Genomic DNA, 19,271 nt, shown 5'->3' with positions numbered 1-19,271 from the left:
ATTTTTTTAAACATCACATCATATTGGCAAGAATTGTTTTGCCTTTCATTCCTTTTTTTGGTAGAGCATGTTTATTATATTTATTATATATATTTTCATGTTGTGCATGTTTTTTGCTTGTTTTTTTACTATTTGTTTTGTTTCTGATTCGGTATTAAAGGAGCATTTATGAAAGCATTCACTTTTTGGAAAACTGCATGAGCGAACAGTCCAACAGTATAAGATTAAGTACAATAAAATAACGTTTGTCAACACACAATTGCTAGAAATTTAGGGATTTCACCATCTACAGTCCATAAAATTATTAAAATATTTAGAGAAATCTATTTGCAAGACCACCAGAAAACCAATATTGAATTCTTGTGGCCTTCAGTCGCTCAGATGGCACTGCATTAAAAACCCACAGGCTTCTGTAATGGGCTCGGGAATACTTCTAAAAACCCTGGTCAGTAAACACAGCAGTTCGTCGCTGCATCTGTAAACGCACTGTACTGTGCAGAAGCTGTAAATCAACAACATCCAGAAACGACAATGACTTCTCTGGGCTAAAGCTCATCTGAGATGGACTAATGCAAAGTGGAAACGTGCTATTGTCTGTTGGGTCCTCCTTTCAATTTGTTTTTGGAAATAATGGATCTCCTGTTCTCTGGGCCAAAGATTGTTACCAACGTAAAGTTCAAAAGCCAGCATCTGACATGGTATGGGGGTGTGTTAGTGCCAATAGCATGGGTAACTTGAACATCTGTGAGGCACCATTAATACAGAAGAGTACATATGCATTTTGAAGCAACATATGCTGCCATCTAAATAACATCTTTCTCAGTGGTGTCCCTGCTTGTTTCCGCAAGACAGTGCCAAACCACATTCTGCATGTGTTACAACAGCGTGGCTTTGTAGTAAGCCAAAGCAGGTGCTGAACCGGCCTGTCTGCAGTCCAGACCTATGTTCCATTAAAAAATGTGTGGCGCATTATAAAGCACAATATACAACAGTGGAGAACTAGGACTCTTATATCAGCCAAGATCAGGAAAAAACTCCAATACTACAACTACAATTGGTGTTTTCAATTCCCAAATGATTACTGAACATTGTTAAAAGGGAAGGTAGATGTAATACAGTAGTAAAAATGCCCCTGGCCCAACTTTTTTGGAATATGATGTAAGCATCAAATGTAGAATGATATATATATGCTTATTCTAAATTTTTTATATGTATGTATAACTGAAAACTTAAATATCTTGTCTTTGTACTGTTTTCAGTTTCAGTTAAGTATTTGCAAATCATTATTTATGTTTTTCTCCCGTGCCTACCCATGACCCTGAAGGATAAGCAGTTTAGAAAATGTGTGTGTGTGTGTACTGTGCCTTCTTCTTTGAAACTGGGTTTGTATATATTTTCTCTCGAATCTTAAAAGAATTTTAAAAAAAATCACAAAGATTCATTGTTTAAGAACAGTTATTGGTCAGGCTGTAAACCTGAAGGAAAGGTGCAAGAATGAAGACTGAAGCATACACTACAGGCATTGGAGGTAAAGATATATATGTTGAATGAGTACATGTATGCTTATCTATCTCCAGATCAGCGGGTGGAAGGCCTAAGGCGGGTTCTGATTCCCCGAGACCTGACATACAGGTTTTTGCTGCTGGCCGACAGCAACACCGCCAGAGGCATTGAGACGTGCGGTGTGCTCTGTGGAAAGCTGGTATGAGTTCCGTCATTTCAGACATCTTTTCTCTAGTTCCTTTAGGCGATGTTCATATTACAGGGTTGAAGTGTCAAAAATCGTATTATGTGATTGCATTCCCTAACCATCGCCAATTGACAATATATTGTGGGTGGCCGTAGTTACTGGTAAGCAAAAGCCCCAAACCCCCCCCAAAAAAGAAAAACACCTGTTCAATGTTTCTGAAATCAAGAGTACTAATAGGGAATCTGCTCCCCCTCCCCTTTGCTGCAGTAACAGCCTCTACTCTTCTGGGAAGGCCTTACACTAAATGTTGAAACATTGCTGTGAGGATTTGATTGCATTCAGATACAAGAGCATTACTGAGGTCAGGTACTGATGTTGGCTATTAGTTTTGGATCACAAATGCCACTCCAACTCATCCCAAAGGTATTGGATGGACCTACATCATTCCAGAGAAGGTAGTTCCACTGCTCCACAGCCCAATGCTGGGAGCCTTTATACCTCTCTAGCTGACACTTGGCATTGGGCATGGTGACCTTGGGACATGGCTAACATGCAGCTTTTCCAGGCGTCCCATTCTGTTGCCAGTGTTTTTTTCTGCAGTTTACAGAAGCTGTGTGTACACAGATGAATACCTGTGTCAGCAATGGGGGCACCTTAAGGTAGCTGAATTGACAAATTAGAAGAGGTATCTGGATACTTTTGTATATAAGGTGTATATGAGCGATTCTCGATACTGTTGAGTCAGCTCAAGCCTGGTGTGAACGCACCTATCTGATCTGATCGAATCTGATCCGCTTCTGCTTTCATCACACTTTACTGCACTGCATATTAGTGCACCGTGATCATCATTCAGTGCTGGCAGTGTGTCAGCAGATTTAACTTGATCAAATGTATGCATGCAGGTCCTTTCAAGACAGAGTATTATTCACACTAAAGACAGACAAGGGTCATTTACAAACATGAATGTGAACTGTCAGTGCAGAACGATTAAATCTGGGCAAAAAAAAAAGGAAATGGAAAATGAAACTTGTAATGTGAACAGAGTCTTGTTATTAACTGTTAATTTCCACATCATTTGCTTTTTTCTATGCACATTTTATGTTAATAGTTGGTTTATTTCTTAAACAGATGAATTCATGTGTCACTGTCTTTAATATGCACACCTAGTACAAGGAAATTGTCAGAATGGCCTGATGCAAATGATTATCTTTCATGGTTTCTGTGTGTTTGATTTCTGGGTAAAGAGCAGGCATGTTTATAAAGGCTTTACAGTGAGGACTGTGGTATTGCTGGAAGTGGGTATAAGTGTACTCTATGGTTACTCATTCCCTAGAGAAAAGCCCTATAAACATTTGTTAACATATATCTCTTGGGCTTTGTTTTTGCATTTTGGTGGTGACTAAAGCAACCACACAATGGACTGGCTGAAAAAAAATTCTGCTTTTGTTCTGACCCCCAGACTCACAACGAGTTTGTGCTCACACATGTGATTGTGCCCAAACAATCAGCTGGCCCGGACTACTGTGACATGGAGAACGTGGAAGAGCTCTTCAGTTATCAGGACCACCATAACCTACTGACCCTAGGCTGGATCCATGTGAGTCTGTCTCTGTCTCTCTCTGTCTTATTCACTGTGATTTAGGGATGGCCAATTTCAACAATAAAAAGAACTAGTTGAAATTAGATTAGTGGGAATGAATTGTTAGGAGCCATGTCAGAGCTGTGGTGTGTTCATATGAAACAAAGTCAGTTTGAGTGGAGATGTTAATCATTACCAAAACTGTACCAAAGTTATCGTTGAGGTCTTGATTTTGCATTATTGGCTGTGACATATCCAGACTTCTGTAATTACCTTATAAATACTGCATCAGCCTCCACATCACAGGAGATAAAAGCAAACAAACACCTAGAATCGTACAGTTATTTGGTCTGTTGAAGTGTCAGCAGTATTCTGTTTTTATACCATCAACTAAACCAGGGATATTTAATTAAAATTCAGTAAGGTCCAGTTAGAGAACATTTCGTCAAGCAAGGTCCAGAACATCACATGTCCAACTTGCATCATGATTCAGTGCCATATACTGTATACTGAAGTCGCCTAGTAGTCTTAGCAACATCTTATGCAGTCAACAACTGAATGTCAAATCAAATAAAGTATAATTCAGTAATATTTTAACAACATTTATTGTCAGTTTTCTCTTTTTAGCGCACGTCATGTGAAATAACTTCCCTCTGACTCACTTTCTTCTCTGACTGCTGTTTCTCACCTCGTCCCCCTGTGTGTGCGTCACTCACTCGAGTCTCAGTGCTCAATGTAATGCACAGATCTGATTGGCTGAGTAGTGTCATGTGTGATATTTACAATGCATGCAATTGGTCTGTGAGTCTTCTGGGCTGCTAAAGTGACCGTAAAGGCTGAAAAAGTTACGCTGATTAAAATAGGACCACACTGTCGAAATTAAGTAAGTCTCTATAGTTTATCGGTTATAGGTCCAGGTCCGCATAGGACAGTGTCTGGGTCTGTACTCGGACCGCGGTCCGCCTATTAGTGACCTCTGAACTAAACCATCAAACATTGCCCTGAACGCAAAAGTGAGTAATAAATGCATTTATTAGTGTTAGCTTGGTGTTAGCTTAAGTTAGCTTAAGTTACATTTTCACCTAACTGTTTACCTGTTACTATATGATGAGAGCGAACTTTAGTATGGGGAGTGGCCGAAAGTTTTTCCTGTTTATTTTCATTATCCGAAGATTTCTACAAAAGCTTACACTGTTTTATTTTTTTTTTCTGTTGTCACTACAACCATGAAGCGTGCAGCACACTGTGGCTATATATTATCTGCCAGGATGTTAACTAATGGTGTACAAAAGGTGGCTCTATGAGCGCTGCTGTCTTCACTGCATCGATTGCTGATATGTCAACAATATGGTGGCGGTGACAAGTGTGACATCAGTCAAATACTATTTGTATCTGTTTTTGCTAATCAGTGTTTAATTTTGTTAAATCAAATGTGCTAGTGATGGAATTAACAAATCCATATGATGGCTGGGGAGTCCAGGAGAAATCTGGAACCAAACTTTGTCCTTCAAACTAGTTCACAACTGCTTCAACTAGTTCTTATTACTTTTTACTGTAGTTGTGTTTATTTGCATATATTCTAATAATATATTTTGTTTTTACAACTAAAAAAACACATAAGATAAATAGATGGTTTTAAATAATGGGCTAAGGTGCCTGAGACTTTTGCACAGTACTATATATTTTGGTAGGCCTCAGGAATGGTCTTTGCAGTTGTACTGTATGTGTTGATATTAAATAACCTATTCTGAAATATATAAATTGGGGTGCTGAGAGCAGAAATCAAATAAAGTCATCCAAGAACAACAGAGAAATACAAAAAGAGGGAGGAAAGCAATAAAAGTGTGAGAGTGCTGCACAGGCTCAGCAGGCAAGCATTACTACTGGGTATTAGTAGCTCCAGTGTTAGGGGTGGTTATTTAAAAATATCATCTATAACAAGTTATTAATTACTTATTTCAAACTGTAATAGGATTATAATAATTATTACTTCCTGGAAAAAAATGTTTTTACTCATTGCTCAAATTCATCATTCTTTACCGAATTATCTTACTATATTGGCAGATAATTTTGCTTGTTTCAAGCATTATGTCTTAAAACAAGCAATATTATCTGCCATTATAAAAAAGTAAAAAATGTCTAAATAGACGTTAAGTTTGTTAGTCGAGATATCATTATGTGCAGTGTAGATTGTTGCATCACTCAGAAGCAAAGAGCCTAAACTAATTTAAAAATCTGCATTCAGGGGCCCTTCTCCTGTCTTTTGCCTAGGACCCCAGAATCAGTAAATCTGCCCCTGGTAGGCCAGTTTTGAAATAGCTGTTCAGGAATTACTGTATGTTTTCCTAACAGCCTTATGAAAATTGTGCTTGCAGTTACATGTTGTATGTATATTATTTTTATTTATTTCTCCACCTGTATTGAAGAAGTTCTTGGGTGTTGTGTCCTCTTGTGGTACTCAACACAGATTATAAATAGCTAATAGCAACTGTGAAATAGTTCCACATGGCCAACAGGTACACTGTTTGTCCACTGCTGCACAAACTGTTTGAACATGTCTGCGCTGACCAGTGCAGGAGAATGAAAAATCAGATATTTTTACAAGCTAATTTTCAGTTTCATTATGATTAAAATGATTTGTAAAGTCCTACAATATGAGACTTCATAGTAGGCCTACTTAATCTTTATTATTTTCAGTCAAAATGTTCGGTGGCTGAAATTATGGTGCGTGTCTAGTAGTAGAATAGTAGTGTATATGTCACTACTTGTGCATTGCGTTTATTCCGACTTATCAAACCTCATACCTATCAAACCAGAAAAATGAAATATTGTGCATTGTACTGTGTGTTATAAAAATGTCTTGAAGTGTTGCCCACCCTAACTGTGAGTGTTCAGCTCTGTTGAACTTAACTGCCTGCCTTTACATGCCTTTTGCATGGGCAGAGAGAAATCTAATGAGAAGATCTGAAAGCTGAGGATTTTTACAGCACAGTGGAGTGTTGGTGAGAGGCAGAGAGTTCATTCAAAATGACCCTATTGAGTTCCTCCTATTATTTGCATGATCAAATGTAATGGGGCTTCAGACTGAGGGTCACCATGGTAACATTCCTCAACGTTTTACAGTGCCAGTTATTCTTAGTCGCTGCCAAGTCACCTGCTGCTCACACGCATCCCTGCTTTATGGAAAAAACAGTTAAGCAAAGATGTTGGTTATTTATGTGTGTGTGTGTGTGTGTGTGTGTGTGTGGTGTTTTCACATGCCTACAGACACACCCCACGCAGACAGCTTTCCTTTCCAGTGTGGATCTGCACACACACAGCTCCTATCAACTTATGTTGCCTGAGGCCATCGCCATTGTCTGCTCGCCCAAGCATAACGAGTGAGTACACACAACTTACACCCTACATGCACACTAGTCATAGTCTGTTCACCCACACTGTCTCACTCACTTATGCTTTAATAAACCAAGCAAACATATTTCAGACAGTGGACTAGACCAGACTTCATTTTCAGATTTAAAACAACATTGATAATTTTATTTTTTGTGGGTCATTAAAGTCAATTTAAAATCTATATTAACCCTTTTTACCTTGTTAGTTCATTCCCTGGTTTTATTAAGCACAATTCATCATATCATATCATTTAAAAGACTAAATTTTTGTTTTCTCATATTCTTTGTTTGAAGTGTAGTAACTTTTCCTAAGTTCTAAAACATCTTCTGAGTTTTATTTACGTAGTATGATGAATGTGTCTGAAACGATATGAAATTAAAGGTCTTAAATTTGAATTTACATGTTGCTAGATTGTAGAATTCACACAGGTGAATAATATGGGTTCACTAGTGTGACGCAGGTGTGTATTAACTAATGTTGCCTGGCGTTGAGCTAACATACATAGACACTTTGTTTTTATGTTTAGTATATTTTTGCTGAACGTTTGGTCTTGAGTTATAATTAAGTGGCAAAACAAAGTCATCATTCCAGACCTGGGCCTTCAGGGAGCCCACAGACATGACAGACACACAAAAAAACAAACCATAAATTAAATAAAAGTACTAAATAAAATAATAAAAGTACTAAAGTATTCTGAACAGAAATCTGTTAGGTGTTAATACTACAGTTAACTAAATGACAGGCTAAGTTTTAGTATTTGCAGGACATATTTGAGGTCCAGTACAGAACATGCTGCTGCATACCATGTAAACCAGGCTATCATATAACACTAACCAGCAAGAAATGGTTAATCACAAACAGCAGTTCTGAAAAAAAGAAAGAGCTCACTTCAAATCCACTTTAGTTTGACTCACTCACTTTTTTTCTTTGACTCAACTAATAATTTCAGCTCAAACTCAAAAGACCAAAAACATGGTGGCCATCAGAACGAGCAGTAAAGAGAGTTTGACAGAAGAGAAAATGACTGTGAAAGAAGCAAAAAATGCGAGGTGGGGAGTGGAGGCGGGGGTCAACGCCAGCTCAGATGAGGGGGATTCGTAATTATTTGTTATTTATAGCTTAAGCAATTTGTTAGTAGTTTGTGGGCTTAGATTCATGTATTAGGCTGGTAGGGCCCACTGCCAAGGATTGCCCTCCCTCATGAAAGAGCACAGCTCCTCCACTGATCAGTAGACATGCATGAGTCATTATAACACATCACCACACTTTTTTCAGCTAAAATGCTATTCCTCTGTAAATAGCACATTGCAGCTGTGTTACAAACATACACGCCTGTGAAAGTTTAGAGATGGACATGTAACAAATTTTCCTCTCAGATATCCACATTTTAAACAGCATGAAAGTTTTATACAAAATATAAATAGCAAAAAAACAAAGGTTTCAACATTGATTTAATGCATGCAGACATTAATATGATGTAACTATGATAGTCCATGTTGGACAACTATAATTGGTTTCTTCAAGCTGGTGCCTAGATCTAGCTTAAGAGGCGGATTTTGATTATTTGACTGATTTAGGTGTATGTGATTTCAGTGCGATGGAGAATTCCATCTATTCTTTTAAACTTCTGCATAATTCAATCATTGAGCTGTAAACAAAGTCATTCAGAGTGGTCTGATACGAATTGCTTAATTGTACAGAAATGTACAGACTCTGATTTCTTTACAGTGGTGCTGATGGGAAAAAGGGGTACAAATATAGCCGTTTTATTTACTGTCCAAAACAACCAGTAAACCTGCACATTTATTCTTTTTTATATGTAATGTTGATAATCTGAAAAATTATGTTTTCTTTGGGTATTGTTTTGCCTTACAACATCCTGCATGTACCTCTCCACCATGAATGTATTTAAAAAATATAAGTTTCTCAAAATAGTTTCAGACATGAGACGTGTATTTGTAACCATTTCATGTCATAACTTTCTGTGAGGGAGCTTTTAGAGGTGTTAAATGCTTTGGATGTCTGGTTCTTTTCACCACTACTGTGAACAGTTCAGAGTTGGTAAGTTTCCCTACAGTGGAGCAGATAACATCAAACCACTCTGAATTATTTTGGTTACATTTTAATATTTTATGTATGCTGACATTTAGAAAAGTCAGTGGAATCCCCCTTTAACGTGAGACGCAGCATAAGCTGTTTTCCCGACATGCTCTGTGGTTCTACATCACACGCTCAGTAAAAAACTGACAAAATGATACAGAATTTATTATTATAATTTTATTATTGCAAGCTACACATACTTTTTTTTCAAAATCTGGTACGCAAGTACACAAATGTTAAGCTGATTTTGGATATTTGTAGCATGAGAGAAATACATTATGTAAAAATATATTCTGAGCAGGCTGTTTGTGTGTGTGTGTGTGTGTGTTCGTGTGTGTGTGTGTGTGTGTGTCTGCAGTACGGGGGTTTTCAGACTCACCTGTGCTGGAATGGGGGAGGTGGCAGGCTGCAGACTGAAGGGCTTTCACCCTCACTCAAAAGACCCCCCACTCTTCACTGTAAGAACTCTCATCCCTTTTTCTTTTCAGATCAAACTGTTTATTATATAGAGTTATAGCGATTGATTGTTATTATATAATCTTCTGATAACATATTATTAATCTTGTGATTATTTTGATGAGTAAGCAGAGTTTTTAAAAGAGCAGTGGGGCTTTCCTAAACAATAAGAAACTGAGCAGCCTTTGAAGAGTTCCAGTAAACTGTATTTGAAATACGTAAAGTTGGAAGCCTTGAAAAAACAGAAAGGTGTTGATGCCAAGGTGATGCCAGGTATTGGTATACAGAATGAAGTTCTTCAATTAGGACTGAACTATTTGGGAAAAATATACAATGTGATTTTGGTGACCAATATAGTGACTGAGATTTAAATTGTGATTATTTCAGTTTTACTGGTATTGCAGCTTGAACACTGAATGTAGTGTGCCAGACTGCCTGATTTTTATGGTTGTGTTGTCATGTACACGGAAGACTACAGTTAAAATCTGCAGCTCTTAAAAATTACGCTCTTTCGTATTGCGACTTCAATATAAAAATGAAAACAGCTCATTTTGAAGCTTACACCTTGAGGCAACAACAAAACCAAAATGCTTCTGTTATAATCAGTGGAGCTGTCTGCACCAGCTGCGAGTAGGAGAGCGCAATGTGATGCGATGCAGCTCCGTTTTTGGTGGACACAGCATCTCTGTTTTTGATGTGCCACGTCACTCTGCTATTCCACTTCAAAACTCATCCATGAAGTGGAGAAAACCATTTGGAGATAAATATGGATTTGTTTGAAGTTAAAGGTGAATACCTTTGTTTTGGATCACTGATTGATAAGGATACACATTACAACTGAGCTGCCTAACACCAGGGCGGTATAATGCTATTTTAACTGTGTTATTTAGACTGCTGGTGTTAAATATGGGGATAAAACAACTCATACGCTCTGTTAAATCAGTGTTCCAAAACCACAGCTGGACAGCTCTGTCAGTAAAGCAGCCATTTTGATTGACTAACTTTGTAGCTCAGTGTATGTCGCAGTGACATAATGCTGATAGTATGAGATAGCTTGCCAAATCAGGCTAGTTAAATAAAATGGGCATTTTCTGTGAGCTGTGGGTAAAGGGAGTTTCATTTTACCATTTCTAAGATTTAAGATTTAATAGATGATAGATTCTAAGATTTAAGCCATGTCACATCATTGTCATATACACTTAGATGTGATATATATATATATATATATATATAGATATATATATATATATATAATATATAAAGGAAAAGTGATATAGTACCATCTGTAATGAAAACTATATTCAACAGAACGTGCATATAAATGATGAAGTCCACCAGGCTCTGTTTCTTACTCTAATGATTTCATGATTTAATATATGCTTTATCATAATGCAAATGACCAACTAAGCATTGTTGATTCAATGTGAAGATATCATTTAATTAAAATCAGATTTTTAATGCAGTAAAATTGAGTAATCATGACAGCCTTAATTTGATTACACTCTTAACCCCTTGCACCTGGCAGTGTGCATATGAAGGAGAAACCTATTTCAGGGAAGTGAAAATCTAACTTGTGCTATTTGCAGGTCTGTAAGCATGTGGTCGTGAGGGATTCCAAAACGACGGTGCTGGACCTCAGGTGACAGAGAAGGGGAATGCACACTTCAGAGGAAGCAGGGGCAGCCCCAGAAGCCCTATTTATATCTTTGTCTCCTTGAAGGCTTTTTGTATTTATTTATTTAACAAGGTACTGTGAAGTGGAATCTCTGTGTTGCACAGGTTGATGTTGGCATCTTCTAGTGAAGCTGTAAACCTGTTAAGTGGCGTTTTCCCTCTTTCTCGAATTTGTTATTGACTTTTTAATGGCTTGCTTTTGCATTTTTTTTTTTTGGCTGTTCAGAAACCTTCTTGGACAGTTTTGTGATCTGACTGCTTGTCAGTTTCAGCATTTACAGTTTGTCCTCAAGGTGGCATCCTTGAGCTGCGTAATGCCATACTCGAAATGTGAACTTTTTTAGGAGTTTTTAAAAGGATGCAAAGGTTATTTTTTGGACAGTTGCCTTATGTAATATATATATAGTAATAATAATAATTACAACAATAAGTCATTAGGGTTTTATTAGGGTTTTATTGCTATGTACCTTGGAGAGAGCTACCTTTTTACCCAATAAGCATTTACAACACAGTGTTCAAGAGCTGATGATTTTTCTGATGAAATGAACACAGCAGAAATTTTATAAAGCCCCACTTTTTAGTGACTAGATTTGAAAATATATTCAGTTTAACATACTTAGCTTATAGCTAAATGCAACATCTTCACGCCTGAATTTCAGGTCAGTCAAGGTGACATTTAGTTGGAAGGAGTGCGTGGATTTATTGAGTCACTGGAGCAGTTAATTGTGCCGCCCTATTTTGGTCTTGAAACTCACGTGTTGTGGAGTGAATGCTGTAAACAACAGAATGGTACGGCTGAGAAGTGTGAACAAAAGGTCAGAGATGTTCCCCCAGTCTTGCCTCACTTGACCCGAACCAAAGCACCCAGAGCAAAACAAGCAAAGAAGCCTAAGACGCCTTATTAGAGGAGCTAACGCTGTCGGCCCACAGGCCAGGCGACACCCATCTCAGGTACCATTTCCACATTCAAACATTGTTTCCATTTCCCTCTAGAGTGGAAATTCCTATTTCTCAGTAGCGGTTCTGCAGACGATGAAAGCTTTCCGAGGGTGTCGAGTTTCCTCTTGCTGTCCAGTGAATGTTGTCCGCATATCATGGATTTTGTGAGCTGTGGCTTTAGAATGTTTTCAAGTGCATCTCTGTCTGTGTGCCAGTAGTTCCACTGAAACGTGAGCACGTGGGAACTATGACGCTGACGCAGTGACTGTATGACATTTTTTTCCACTGCCATTTTGTTAATAAAAGAAAAAACAAGGTTGATGGTGTCACGTTTTTAATGTTCATAATCTGTTAATCTCTTCCTGAATACAGAGTGAACTACCCTGACATGATTGAACATGACAGGCAGTGACGAAGCTGCAACAGGAGGTGATCTGTCATCATATGAAAGATGCAATGCTATGTGCAAGTGCATATCCTGGAACGATTGTGTCATCATGACTTGTTGAAATCAGTTTTCCCATATTAACATTTTTTTTTATTTCATAAACAGTTTCTATGTGTACAGTGTGGCTTTAAGTTCTATATGTAGCCTATTTGCCAGAGGTATTTTTAGATGTTTTACTTAACATTTCAACAATTCTGTGAACAAGAAGTGAATAACATGGTAACTGTAATTATCCATTTACATTCTTTTTATGTAAGGTTAACTGCCATGAGATTTGATATCCACTTTCAAAATAAGAGTAGTTCTTGAAAGTAATTTTATTAAACCTTTATTATTATTTTTTACTTCTTGATGCTATACAGCTTTCTCAGTCATTTTAGTCTTCTGTAGCTCTGTTCATCATTCCAGACACAATTAACTGTTCTTATTTTTATTTACAGCGTCTTGTTGTCCTACGAATGATCTAAAAATCTGCAACCAGTTTTCAATAATGCTTTTATATTACTGAAAACATTCATTCTGGCCTTTTGACAAGTGATTCCAAACCTGTGATTAGAAAAGGGCGTTTTTGAAATAATAAAACATGGAGTCAGTTGTGACATGTTTACGTGGTGGTGTGAGAGTCATGCACTGAACAAAAAAATGAAGTTAAAGACAGTTTCTGAATGCAGAGCTTTATTCGTTCCTGGGCTTATCATATAGATATCCGCACAAACTGCCTCAAAGCCCACAGCAGTGAAGAAAACACATGCGAGGGTTATCTTATTGCATTTTGAACACGGAGGGAGAACATGAACTCTGTTTCTTTCTGAACTGTTACAGAACACTTTGCGTTTATTTTCTTTCTCTCACTCTCGCTCTCGCTCTTTCTTTCTCCCTCCTAACTGGGGCCTCACCAACCCCAGGAATCTTCCCAATCTGTTCATTATTGGCGGCATGTTCAAGCTTTTCTCATCCAATGTAACAAAAATAATCAATGACGAAAAAAAAAAATCAAACATTCACACAGGTGTGGGCAGTGCAAAGACAAAACAAGAGGAGGGAAGGAAACCAGAGGATACATTCACAGTTTACAGGCCAAGAAGCAAGAGCAGATTTTAGAAGGGTTTCGGGGGCGCGGGGAGGTTTGTGGAGTTTGCTAGTTTAGAAGCATTTGCGATGCACGATGGAAGGGCCAGCCTCGTCATACTCCTGCTTGCTGATCCACATCTGCTGGAAGGTGGAGAGGGAGGCCAGGATGGAGCCACCAATCCACACTGAGTATTTCCTCTCTGGTGGGGCAATGATCTGGAACACACAGCACAAGAAACCATGATTAGTGCCCAGTAAAAAGATGAGGATTAACAGTTCCCAAAAGATCAAAGCAAGTATTTCTTAAAGCAGGACTTCCCATTAGGCTGGATAACTGAAGCCAAAAGTGGGATGACCCATAAGGGATTACCCAAACTGCTCCTCCTATTGAACAGTCCTGACTTTTGGCTTTCAAGCACTAAATATATAGGGGATTCTAATCTACTTGCAAATAATGTGTTTGTTTCTCTATGTTTGGAGAGAAGATGTATGTCTTTGTTTGAACTTATGAACTTCCATTCTTTACCCCTGTAACTTAAAAATAACTCAGCCCCTTTGCATTGTTTTCCAAATAATTAATGAATGATAAGATTTGTGATATAATAAGCCTGGTACATCTTACACCAGCAGCAGTCAGTCAACAGACATCACTGACCTGCATATGTTCTCAGTGAGATCTCAGTTTACTCACCTTGATCTTCATGGTGCTGGGGGCCAGGGCAGTTATCTCCTTCTGCATCCTGTCAGCAATACCGGGATACATGGTGGTACCGCCAGACAGGACGTTGTTGGCGTACAGGTCCTTACGGATGTCAATGTCACACTTCATGATGCTGTTGTAAGTGGTTTCATGGATACCAGCAGATTCCATACCTGAGGAGGAAAGAGGCATAATTGAGCAACATTGATTCTAAAGGAGAAGCGTGGTGGGGTGGGTTAACTGAGGCACGAGAGAAAAGAGTCCTCACCAATGAAGGATGGCTGGAAAAGGGTCTCAGGGCAGCGGAACCTCTCGTTGCCAATGGTGATGACCTGACCATCAGGAAGCTCGTAGCTTTTCTCCAGAGAGGAGGAGGAGGCAGCAGTGGCCATCTCATTCTCAAAGTCCAGCGCAACGTAGCACAGCTTCTCCTTGATATCACGGACAATTTCTCTTTCAGCTGTAGAAGGTGGATAAGAACTTCAGTTCAGTATCTCTGTGCTACCATATCAAACAACATTCAGTAAAAAGATTTTGTGTATGTTAGTCCCCTGTGTCTGAGTGTGATCACTGAACTGACTAATTGTGGCCTAAAGTTCCACTGCACAGAGGTGAGGACTACTGATGGTGTGAGCTGCCAGCATAACAGCTGGGGGAACAGTAGAACTGACTACTTAGGGCCCCTAGGTGATAGTGCCCTCAAGGGGTCTGGACACAAAAGATTGCTTTGGAATACTACTATAAATTTCTAAATAATTAGTATCATTGTAAAAATAAATTCAAGACTGAATTTTGCATCCCTAAAACATGCTGGAGGGCTTCCAACACCCCGCTTGTAATAAGGGGGCCCACGATTAGACTGCATTTGCACAAGGCCCAGAAATTTGTGGAACAGATGTTAGCACTCACCAGTGGTAACGAATGAGTAGCCACGTTCAGTCAGGATCTTCATGAGGTAGTCAGTGAGATCACGGCCGGCCAAGTCCAAACGCATGATGGCGTGGGGGAGAGCATAGCCCTCGTAAATGGGCACATTGTGGGTGACACCATCACCAGAGTCAAGGACAATGCCTGGGCAAAGGAGAGGTTTGATTAGGTGTGTCATGATACCAGGAAGCCAACTGTGTTCCATGCTTTGTCAAGTAAACTGACCTGTTGTGCGACCAGAGGCATAGAGGGATAGCACCGCTTGAATAGCTACGTACATGGCTGGAACGTTGAAGGTCTCAAACATGATCTGGAGTAGGAGACAGCATTGTATTACAAAGTGTTTGCACTTGATATTTGTCTAACCCATTCATGTCTAACAACTAGTATGATAAGGAAACATGCCACAGATGTTGTTCTAAAGTGACACTATTTTTCATAGTTGTACATTGGAAAAACTGGCTTTTATTAACTGTTATTTTTCACACATTTATTTACAAATTCAAGTTGAGATTTATATTGTTTTCAGCAGTCCCCATGTCACCAAAAATGATAAAACCTCACTTTTTAGCCATATAGTTTCTTTAGATTTGTGCTCAACGAAGAGCAGAGAACATATGGACCAAAGGAAATTGGAAAATTCATGACACATGAACATTAATGGTTAAAACAACTTCTTGTTTTTCAGTTCCTTTGGTCACATGTGTGGTTTTCACTTCAATGCAATATTGGCTGGCAAATGAAAAAAACAAACTGGACCATTGTAATGACTTAGCTCTGACCTGGGTCATCTTCTCCCTGTTGGCTTTGGGGTTGAGGGGGGCCTCTGTCAGCAGGGTAGGGTGTTCCTCAGGGGCAACACGAAGCTCATTGTAGAAGGAGTGATGCCAGATCTAATGAAAGAAAAAAGCACTGACTCCAATGGATGAATCCGGGCAAAACAGCCTATGATATCTACTTTTACACCAGATAGTTCTGACCAAACAAATGTTTTCTACTGTTGTTATATCTGGTATCACCACAGTTGTATCATCCTCTCTGTTGTGTTCTACTGCGTAAATCACTTACAAACTAGGGGTGTCTGATGAAGATTTTGTGGCTTCTGTATAAAATAAACCTTAGTTAACTTAATTGTTGACACTGGAGAACCATAATGAGTGAGAAATGGAGTAGGCCAAGATCTAAGCGAATGACACCATCTGCTGCAGGCATCTGTTGGCTGATGACAGTATGTGCCTGAAGGATCATGCACGACACATTTATGTATATACATGAGTCATGAGTGATGAGTCAGAACAGCTCTTTCAGGTATGAGTGGGGCCTATCTGAGCTCACCTACTGAACCCTACAGAAAGACTAAAGCAATGCTGACAGTGAGGCCATGAGCCGTATGCTTTCTAGAGCTACATAGCTTGTAGAAACCTAGCATAACTGTAGAGAGCACTTTGTTGCTATTTTAGGGCACTGTTTAAATCTCTCTCTTAGATAGTTCCGGTTTATAATGATGCCAAAATTAGCGAAGGCTGCTTACTTTTTCCATGTCGTCCCAGTTTGTGATGATGCCGTGCTCGATTGGGTATTTAAGGGTCAGGATACCTCTTTTGCTCTGTGCTTCATCACCAACGTAACTGTCTTTTTGTCCCATACCCACCATCACACCCTGCACACGACAGAGAGATGAAGATGATGAATGTGGGTTAAAATGTATACTCACCACTTTAGGAAGAAAACGGAACATTGTTTCCACTGCTTTGTGACCAGTGTGGTGGTTTCCGCAAGTGACTCACTTTCAGTAAATAAGAGATAAGCTATCAGAGAACACACAGTGAAAACAGGAACATATTTTTAGGTCTGCCAACATGAAACATGTTTAGTCCCTTATACGAAGTATGGAATTAGAAATTTGGAGCAGATGGGTAATTATCTTTCCTCTGTTACATACACTTCAAGTTGTTTAGGCTTAATTGCATTCTCTTCTGTTGATGGAGCATCTGGAATGCTTTGCTTTGTTTCTCACACCACTTACTTGAGCTTAAGTATTTTATTTTAATGATCCAAATTTGTCAGAAAAGAGAAGAATATCAACTAACAAACTAACAAACTTCAGTTCCTATGCTGATATATGCTGGATGTTCTTAGAAGTTCCACCACAGTCCTCTAAGATATTCAGTTCTTTTTATCCTGGTACTTTTGTACTGTTGCTTTTTGCTGGGCTGCTTTTACCTGAGTCATTACTGTACCCACCTCTGATAAAGACTGAAACTCTAAGCAGTTGCAGTGCCATCACCTATATGAGATACTGAGTACACTGCCCCGTGTGGTGGGGTAGGGAAGTTCACCTGGTGTCTGGGACGACCCACGATGGAGGGGAACACGGCTCGGGGGGCGTCATCCCCGGCGAAGCCTGCCTTACACAGTCCTGATCCGTTATCGCATACCAGGGCGGTGCTCTCTTCGTCGTCACACATTTTGTTCGACTCGGATTTCCTTCTTCACTCCAAACAGGAGACAATCACTGACAAACAAACCAACACACAGACCAGTCAACATCACATTTTGTCAGTAAAGCATGTGTTGACCCCTTAAACTCTTAGAGCACCTCTGTCTGTCTGTCTGTCTGTCCACGCCTTACGTTTAACTACCAATGTAGTTAATCCATAATTTATAGTAATTACTGAATAATAATAATAATAATAATAATAATAATAATAATAATAATAATACATTATTTCCAATTTATAGTTAATAGTTCAATATATATAGTTGTATATACGTTCATATAAAATATTTTAAGATCCAGCATTGTGTGTGTGTGTGTGTAAGATAATGACCACACCCTGCTCTGTAGAATCATGAATGGATAGAATATTATAAGGCACTGAAAATCTCTTACAGTGTAGTATCCTGCTCTGTGCTGTAAGATTCTACTAAGGCTAGCTAAATAAATAAATAAATAAATAAATGCACCGCCTATTTTGGTAAGTATTTACCAAACACCAAAAACTTTAGTTTGCAGATAAAAATCCTGTGGCCCACAGTGAGTTTCCAATGTTGTGATTCAATGATATTCCTCCTGCTAATACTAAAATTTGCTCTAAAATTAGCCCAAATGTGCGAAAGTCTCTGCAGAGCTCTTCCACTGCCATGCTGAACGTACACTGCTCTACCTGATGAATGAATTCTGTACCCTGGGAAAACTTCCTAATTTGGAAATGATGGGGAGGCATGCCTGTCTTTGGACTTTGTAAACTCTCCCTGGCCCTGCCTGTCCTCAGTAGTTTATGAAGAGAGAGAGAGAGAGAGAGAGAGAGAGAGGGAGGGACAGAGAGAAGGAGGGGAGCATAGGGAGGTTGGGGAGTCAAGCTGATTCCTCCGACGCTGTTCAGGAGAACCATATTTAGTCATAAAACCCACAAATCAAAAGGGGCTTTAGCTTACAGAGACCCCAGCTCAGCAGTGAGAGAGAAATGTTTACTACACAACCCCTAATCAGAACAGTTCCTACCATTGTAGACAATTTTACAACACAGTACACTACAATAATGCAGTTATGCACAGGATTTAGTACTGCTAATGCATTCTAATCACTTCACACTGCATTTCATTACTGATAAATTTGTAACCCATTCGCATCCCATTTGAAAGGGTTCCACACCAAATCTACAACTCTTCACTAAATACTTATAAAAGAGAAAAAGATGCATAGAAACTGCAGCACCTTCAGTCACCATTGTGTTTAAGCAAAGCAAATTCACTTGGCTAACACAAAACCATCTTGTATGCATGATATCACATTAAAGCTCCTCTGCAAACATCTGTTACAGGAAATGTTCTGTGGATCAAATGCAACTTATCACAGCAATCAGGAAACCACTACTGAGTTTTGCTTGCAACTCAGACCAGCTTAGCAGTGATGCACATGTGCAAACACCATCAGTACAAATGGCCAAAGCAGTTGTCCAGCTTCCAGTAAAGTTCTAATCATCTGCTGTCTTCAGCAATCTTCAGTCTGTATGTTCTACATCTTTTGTAAGTTCTGTATCCATCCTGCTAAAAGCTCAGAGCTTAACACAGCATCAGCTTAGAGAGGGATGAAAAGACAAGGAGAGGGAGAAAGACAGAGGAAGAGAAAGAAAGACAGAGCAAGTTGAGGCCACTTACCCTGACAGTGCTGGGCCGGGGGTTTAGCCACTTGGTGATGGTGTGGCCCTGGCTGGCCTGTGAAGCTCTTATGTAGCTCCTGTCTTGCTCCTCTGCCCCCTCCCACCTCCCAAACATGGAGCCTGGGACGCAC

At 39.2% G+C, this 19,271-nt stretch overlaps 2 protein-coding genes across 2 annotated transcripts in view; one reads left to right on the top strand and one right to left on the bottom strand.

Moving 5' to 3' along the window:
- stambpl1 (STAM binding protein-like 1) overlaps nucleotides 1-13,272 on the top strand; it is a 23,719-nt gene extending 10,447 nt beyond the window's left edge. Inside the window, exons 8-12 of the mRNA XM_036573016.1 lie at nucleotides 1,578-1,702; nucleotides 3,150-3,287; nucleotides 6,537-6,649; nucleotides 9,121-9,220; nucleotides 10,805-13,272. Of these exons, the coding sequence (XP_036428909.1) occupies nucleotides 1,578-1,702; nucleotides 3,150-3,287; nucleotides 6,537-6,649; nucleotides 9,121-9,220; nucleotides 10,805-10,861 (533 nt within the window). The 3' untranslated portion in view covers nucleotides 10,862-13,272. The remainder of the gene's footprint in view (nucleotides 1-1,577; nucleotides 1,703-3,149; nucleotides 3,288-6,536; nucleotides 6,650-9,120; nucleotides 9,221-10,804) is intronic.
- On the bottom strand, nucleotides 12,938-19,271 carry acta2 (actin alpha 2, smooth muscle). The gene is made up of 9 exons (XM_036573017.1): nucleotides 19,139-19,271; nucleotides 17,317-17,492; nucleotides 16,509-16,637; nucleotides 15,760-15,870; nucleotides 15,203-15,287; nucleotides 14,960-15,121; nucleotides 14,319-14,510; nucleotides 14,042-14,223; nucleotides 12,938-13,566 (listed from the first exon to the last, which is right to left on the bottom strand). The coding sequence occupies exons 2-9, from the start codon at nucleotides 17,443-17,445 to the stop codon at nucleotides 13,423-13,425; spliced, it is 1,134 nt and encodes a 377-aa protein (XP_036428910.1). The 5' UTR covers nucleotides 17,446-17,492; nucleotides 19,139-19,271; the 3' UTR covers nucleotides 12,938-13,422.

This window comes from Colossoma macropomum, unplaced genomic scaffold (genome assembly GCF_904425465.1).
Source record: "Colossoma macropomum unplaced genomic scaffold, Colossoma_macropomum, whole genome shotgun sequence".
NCBI lineage: Eukaryota > Metazoa > Chordata > Actinopteri > Characiformes > Serrasalmidae > Colossoma > Colossoma macropomum.
The sequence above is the reverse complement of the archived record's forward strand: the minus strand, read 5'-3'. Positions and strand labels throughout refer to the sequence as shown.

What these genes read in the sequence shown, in the direction of transcription:
- acta2 (XM_036573017.1), bottom strand. Translation starts at nt 17,445, where the DNA reads ATGTGTGACGACGAAGAGAGCACCGCCCTGGTATGCGATAACGGATCA. An exon ending in TGCCTCTGGTCGCACAACAG is followed by an intron (nt 15,122 to 15,202) that starts GTCAGTTTACTT and finishes TCCTTTGCCCAG; the next exon opens with GCATTGTCCTTGACTCTGGT. An exon ending in CTACTCATTCGTTACCACTG is followed by an intron (nt 14,511 to 14,959) that starts GTGAGTGCTAAC and finishes CACCTTCTACAG; the next exon opens with CTGAAAGAGAAATTGTCCGT.